Source organism: Nestor notabilis, unplaced genomic scaffold (genome assembly GCF_000696875.1).
Source record: "Nestor notabilis isolate BGI_N333 unplaced genomic scaffold, ASM69687v1 scaffold27240, whole genome shotgun sequence".
Taxonomy (NCBI): Eukaryota; Metazoa; Chordata; class Aves; order Psittaciformes; family Psittacidae; genus Nestor; species Nestor notabilis.
Window position 1 is genome coordinate 1 of NW_009911069.1, and position 6,642 is coordinate 6,642.

The 6,642-nt window shown below is 47.1% G+C and overlaps 1 protein-coding gene across 1 annotated transcript; it reads left to right on the forward strand.

The window, feature by feature from the left end:
• Positions 1–935: 935 nt before the first annotated feature.
• Positions 936–6,274, forward strand: HMBS (hydroxymethylbilane synthase). The gene is made up of 12 exons (XM_010012953.1): positions 936–1,053; positions 1,638–1,687; positions 1,788–1,843; positions 2,609–2,686; positions 3,011–3,088; positions 3,386–3,461; positions 3,863–3,976; positions 4,130–4,168; positions 4,655–4,774; positions 5,006–5,059; positions 5,628–5,714; positions 5,933–6,274. Exons 1-12 carry the CDS (start codon positions 936–938, stop codon positions 6,104–6,106), a joined length of 1,044 nt encoding a protein of 347 aa, XP_010011255.1. The 3' UTR covers positions 6,107–6,274.
• Positions 6,275–6,642: the final 368 nt, after the last annotated feature.

Here is a 6,642-nt window from a genome sequence, read left to right on the forward strand (position 1 = left end):
CGGGTTCCTCTCGGGGGACTCCGAGAGGAAACGCTTTCTATGGAGTGCGGGTGGCGGGCGGCTCTGAAGACCGCAGCCTTTGGGCAGGTAACGGAGGGTGAGGGTGCGAGTGCTCCTTCGGGGATCTTGCCGGGGACTTGCCGGGCTGGTGCGGCTCTTCTGGGGAGGCGGGAAAACCAGACACCCCCCCCAAACCCGACGACCCCCCTAACGACTGCTGTCCCCGAAGGACAGGGACGGGACAGCGGGTATCGCCTGTCAGCTGGGTGCAGCAGGGAGGAGCAGGCCCGCAGAGGGAGATAAGAGTCTGTCAGGCCTTTGTTCTGCGATAATCTTGTGCGTTCTGGGAGCACGTTCTAGGAAGAATTCTGTACTTCGAGGAAGGTGTTTCATGTAGACATGAGGGCAAGAGGCACAGCTGTGCTTTGTGCTGCTGCTTTTTCTAACCTGAGGCTCTTGTGGCACTTTATGGAGGGAAGCAGCAACTTGTACTCGTTTTACATATAGGGAAAGTACAGATCTGAGAACAAAGTTAATTGCCCCAGGCTACACAGCTCATCGGTGGGAGAAAGGTGAAACTCTCCTGTGGCTGCTTGAGTCTGCTGCTGCTTGCATGTGTGGAATGATTATTCTGGTTTTATTTGACTGACTTTTGCAGTTCTTGTGCGAGGGAATGTTGTTCCTTACTGCTGTAAGGTCTGTTGCTCGCTCTGTGTGCACACCTAAGCTGTAGCTTTTCTGCTGCTTGGTCCATAAAATAAGTTCTTCAGTGAAATGCTCTTGCCACTGTATGCATCCATGCAGTTCAGGGAGTTTGTACATATGAGTGATTTTACTCAGGCTACTCATTTCTAATGCTTTTGATTGGGAGAATGTAGCGGTCATACGTGCCTGACTGTCGGAGAACGCCAAAGTCCTCTCTAGCTACGGGACGGATGATGTGGTCTTTGTTTAGGGCTTTGCTTTCTGCTTCGTTGCAGCTGGCCCGGATTCAGACTGACAGCATAGTCAAGATGCTCCGTGAGCTGTACCCCGAGCTCCACTTTGAGATTGGTAAGTTTGAATGCCACCCCAGGGAAGGCGGCAGCAGGAGCCAGCCGCTTATCATTGTGTGCAAGAGGTGTGTGCGCGGTGCAGGAGTGAGGAGGAGGATTCGATCCCGCTTATCTACAAGTGCCGTCTGATTTCAGTTGCGTTGTGTGGCTGAGCAGCTGCTGCTGGTTTCTTCTGGGGGAGAAAGATGGATTTCATAAGCTCCTGACGGTTGGAGCGCTGAGTACGCCGTGCAGATGGTGTTAATGTTGCTCCATTTGAGAACCTGGTATTGCTGTGGCCGGGCCCTGCTGTGCCTTGGGGATGTTTTTCCTGGCTGGGGCTTGAGAGGTTCAATGGGAGCAATGGGAGCCTGCCCTCTTGCCACTTACTCTGTTTTTGAGGACAGTGAAGGAAGTCTCCGTGTCACTTGTCTCGAGTGCAGTGTTCCCAGGAGCAAGCAAGCTGCTTTTATATTACCTCAAGTCCGTGTTCATGCAGTAGTACGTGATGCTACTGCTCATTGTGTGTTGCATAGATATTTCCAGTCTGGGCCTAGGTGCTCTGAATGAGTCTCACATTTTACCTGTGCTCTTTCTGAGCAGTTGCCATGTCAACTACTGGAGACAAGATCCTGGATACAGCACTTTCCAAGGTAACGGATCTCTTTTTTGCTCTACGCAAGAAGTAGTTGTGGTTGATGATATATTTGCTGACCTTTCCGTGGTGATTCTTGTTCTTCCATTTATATGTAGATCGGGGAGAAGAGTCTCTTCACCAAAGAGCTGGAAAATGCACTTGAAAGAAATGAGTAAGAGCTCCTTGTCTTCTCTTCCTCCTCTGGCATGCCTGGTGCTCTTTCTTTGGACACCTTTGGCTTGCTGTGTGTGATCCTAGTCTCTTTCTGTTCTGATACCTCTTTGGCCAAGAAAGAACGTATTTAGTGTGACTGTGTTAACGTCCACTAACATCTTAGCACACCAAACATGCAGGAGACATGGGCACCTTGCGCTGCTTTCTGGGTAATGTCTTTCTACAGAAAACACTCAGTTTGGGCTCCTGCTGGAGCAGAGACCTGAGCACTTTTGGGGTTGTTTTGGTCTTTTTTTAATTTTCAGTATCACGAGAAGGTTTCAGTGGTGCTTATGCAGTAGGTTTAAAACTAAAAGATGGTATTCTGCATCTGTGACACACAGGCACATGATACTGTGCTTTCAAGTAAAGCCAGTGATAAGAAATACTGGAGACTTAAGCATTTATAACGATGTTCATTTGCTTTGTAATGGAGCAGGTGACAGCTTTTGCTTTGGCTATGTGTTATTTCCAGTTCAAAGCATGATAGCAGACAAGGGACTAGTTGCATGTTGGTATGATGAGTTTCTTTCCACATGAACATCTCCAGTGTCTTTCTTACCCTCATTCGACCCAATGGTCGTAATGTGTGTTGCAGCACTGCGGGGAAGTCATCACTTTTGTTTTACAGGTGGGAAAAGAGACAGAGAAGGATGAAGTGGCTTTTCTGGAGTAATGCTAGAATTCTATAAGAATTCAGTGATTACTGTCCTCTTGTTTTTAGAGTTGACCTCGTGGTTCACTCCTTAAAGGACCTGCCAACTTCTCTTCCTCCTGGCTTTACCATCGGTGCTGTCTGCAAGTAAGTGTGGACGCGAGGCTCGATTCTGTAAGGGATGTGCGTTTTACAGCATCAGTAGTGGCAGCAAAACAAGGGTGATGTAGGTCATTTTAGGTGTTCAGAGTCTGACCATTTTCTAATTAATCTCTGAAACAGTGGAAACACTAGAGCTGATCTCGTGTTCTGTAGCTGGCAGGCTAGCTGGAAATTCTTGCTTTTGTTCTGATGGTTTATGGGTTATTTTGGAGCCAGAGGTGGTTCCTCTGGGGCCTGAAAGAGAACTGTTAAGCTTAATAGCCTTCTGTTAAATGATGTCAGCCATTCTGTGTTTGTATTGTTTTGCAGAAGGGAAAACCCACTTGATGCCGTTGTCTTTCATCCCAAAAACTCTGGGAAAACACTGAGCCTCCTTCCTGAAAAGAGGTGAGTGGGGAGAGGAAGGGGAAGACAGGTGCAGTCGGTGATGGTGGCTAGGGACTGCCCTCCAGAAGCATCTCCTGTAAATCTATTGCTTGGTATTGGCTTGTCTGCATCTAGCTTCAGCCAGGCTTTAATGCTAAACCTCACAGAGTGGTTTTCTTTCTCCTAAGGAGATAAAAATGATTGGCAGGTTCTTGGATCTTCATTTTAATTAAGGCTTGAAAGTTCAGAGTTATTTCAGCTGGAGGTGAGGTGAATGTAGGAGTATTCTGGGTTTCATTCATTTCATTTTCCCCACAGTGTGATTGGAACCAGTTCACTTCGCAGAGCAGCTCAGCTCAAAAAGAAGTTCCCTCAGTTAGAATTCAGGGATATTGTATCCTTTCCTGGCAAAATGAAATGTGGGGGCTGGGTAAAGCTGCAAACGGGAAACTAGAACTTAATGTAAAATCTAGATTCAAGGCTAATTTATACCACTTGATGCACAAGAGCAAAGTGCTTCATCAGATGCTGCCCTCACCTAGCCTGTTTGGTGAGGGATGTATAGTGCACTGTTGCCATTCTGCCCTTTGCTTTCTCGTGAGCCTGTAAAGAAGGGGCCAGCCTTCATCTAGCAGAAAGAGTTGTCTGTATGTAATGCTGCTTTCAGGATGATACTCTCATTCTCATTTGGAGGTTGTCGGATTCTGTACATTCTGCAAACACACTCCAGCAAACGTTACGTGGGGATAGGACCATTTGCCTGCTCTTTCTATGCTTGCTTAATCACTTCTACAGAGAGGGAATTTAAATACCCGCTTAAAGAAGCTAGATGAGAAGGAGGACTTCAGTGCCATCATCCTGGCTGCTGCTGGCCTGAAGAGAATGGGCTGGGAGAATCGCATTGGTCAGGTGAGGAGCAGCAAAGCAGAAGGTACCATTCCCTGGTGAACCATCACCTGCTTGCCTGTCAGACCTTGCGGTCGTCCTGTCAAAGGCAAGCGTGTGGTCTGCCCGATCTGCTGAAACCGGACACAGGTTAACTTGGATTTTGCTTTCTTCCAGCTCCTAAACCCTGAAGATTGTCTGTATGCTGTTGGACAGGTACGTTACAACTCTCATCTCTTAAGCCGTGCCTGGTATCGAAAGCCAGTGGCAGTACAGTGCGTTTCCAGTTTAGAAAAGAATTATTTTGTCACTGTTACTCATTCAGCACTTGATCTTTATCTTGAGAAAATGTTGAGAAGCTTGGATTCATCCAGGTTTCTTGCCACAAGGAACATTGGGGCGGGTGTTTGTATGTATGTCTCTTAACTGAGAGAGGCTTTAGAATGGCTTGAGGTGACAGTGAGATCTTGAATACTTTGGCCAAAGGAAGTTCTCATCTTCCCTTCACAGCAGTTGCTGTAGGATGCCCGTGCAACCAGTGCATTGTTTTGTAATTTATTTCTGTAAATGGCTAAACATTGCTCTCTTAGCAAAATGCATCCAGACCTCTGAGTCTGCTTCACGACTGATGCTGAGCACACAGAGAGGTATGAAGTCGAGGAATACCAACGCTTATCGCATTGCATGTTTCTCTTCTTGTAGGGCGCCTTAGCAGTGGAAGTTCGTGCCAAAGACCAAGAGATCCTGGATATGGTGTCTGTCCTGCACGATGCAGACACTGTGTTATGCTGCATTGCTGAGAGAGCCTTTATGAAACGTTTGGTAGGTGGGGCATCCCGGCTCTTCTGCCTGTGGCAGTAAATACTGCTCTGCTAGCTGACCCGACACCACGGCGTGGGGAACCTTTCCTAAAGCCATGAAGTAGAGATTGCTTCTGAATCGAGAAGGGCCTGAAGAGTGATGGGTGGGGGTTTGTGCAGCCTAAACTTTTCAGAGGCCTCTGGTTTGAACCTGTCAGGTAGGAGCCTCAATGTCAGCTGCTTTCTGTTTTAGGAGGGTGGATGTAGCGTCCCTGTCGCCGTCAGCACGATGTTGAAAGATGGCCAGGTGAGGAGTACGTTGTATTTATCTGGGGTTATTTCTGAAAACCTATTCAAGTGCATGCATGTTCCCTGGTCCTACCTTGAGGGTAACTCCGGCAGATATCTTTATAGCTGCCCTTTATAGCAGAGAGGCTCCTGACTCAAGCATTCTGAGTTTGTGTCCAAAGCAGGAGTATGAGAACAGGCCTGGCGACTGAAGCTTGGTCTTCTAGGAAATGCCTTTACTAGAAGTACCAGATTCCCCCTGCCCCCTTAAAGGTAATGGTGCCCTAAGATTTGAAAGCCTTGCTCCCGAACCCAGAAAAATCTGTGTCTTATACAAGAGGAGTGTGACTGAGGAGGTGGGAATCTAGAACACAGTTCACCTTTTTCCTTGGGAAGTTGCATCTTGCCTAACAGGGGTCACTTTTCTTATAGCTGTGTTGTTAAGCTATTCTTGCTGGTCCCACTGCACTATAGAAGCCTTCCCCACTGCACTGAGCTTTGAATGTTGTGCATTTTGGTTTTTTAAGGGGGTAGTTGGCTTTCTATTTGTTAACATTGTATTAATCCCTTCTGTGTGTCTTCCCAAGCTGTATTTGACAGGAGCCGTCTACAGTTTGGATGGATCCGATAGCCTGAAGGAGACTATGCAGACCAGTGTTAGGTATCCCCAACAGGTATGTGAACCACAGCGGCAGCTTCAAAACCCAAACCTGAAGCCACGTGACAAACCCAGACCTTTTGAAATCTGCCTGTTATTTTGGGTCTGGATCCGTGGAAACTAGCTGTGCACTGCTCAGAGCGTTTCAGATTGTAGCACGTTTCACATCTGGCTTGAACTATTCACTGCGCACTCCTTCCTGCTGCCTTACACAGAGGTGATTTATATTTGCAGCATGAAGATGGACCAAATGATGACGTGCAGCATGTTGGCATCACAGCCAAGAACGTCCCTGGTCAGGCCCTGGAAGCTGCAGAGAACCTCGGTGTTGAACTAGCTAGTTTACTTCTGAGCAAGGGAGCGAAACATATCCTTAGTGTGGCAAGGCAGCTCAACGATGCCCACTAAACCTGTGGTGTGCCCTGCACAATTGCCACAACTCTGGCAAGTCTTGGCAGCTATGCTGTCCTCCTCCTTTGGAGGAAGGGATTTCTTCAAATGCTCGCACTGGTCTCATCTGACATGTGGGCACAAAAGCTTGAAATACCAAGTTAACTGAAATCTTTTATGCTGTTCAGGTTTTTTGGCCCTCTCTGCATTTCTCTAAATTGCAAAGTGTGCATTTGATTTTTTTGAACAATATTTGTAGCTAGGAAGGTAAAAAAGGATTGAAAGTAAGCTGTAAATGTTCCCCTGTTGCCATTAGGAACAAAGCACTTGTTACAGATTATAGTCAGAGTCAACTGTGATGGCACTCGAGTGCTCTATTGTGTTGACAGTACTTCAGTAGTCATTAATATTTTTTGGTCCTGTTTGCTTATCAGTGTTGGAGAGGAAGACTGCTATTAGGACCCTACTAGCAGGTTCCTCAGCAAAGTAGCACGGATGTCATGTGCATAGGTCTGGCTTAAAGCAAGAAATTAAGTCTGCAGTTACCGGGTGCA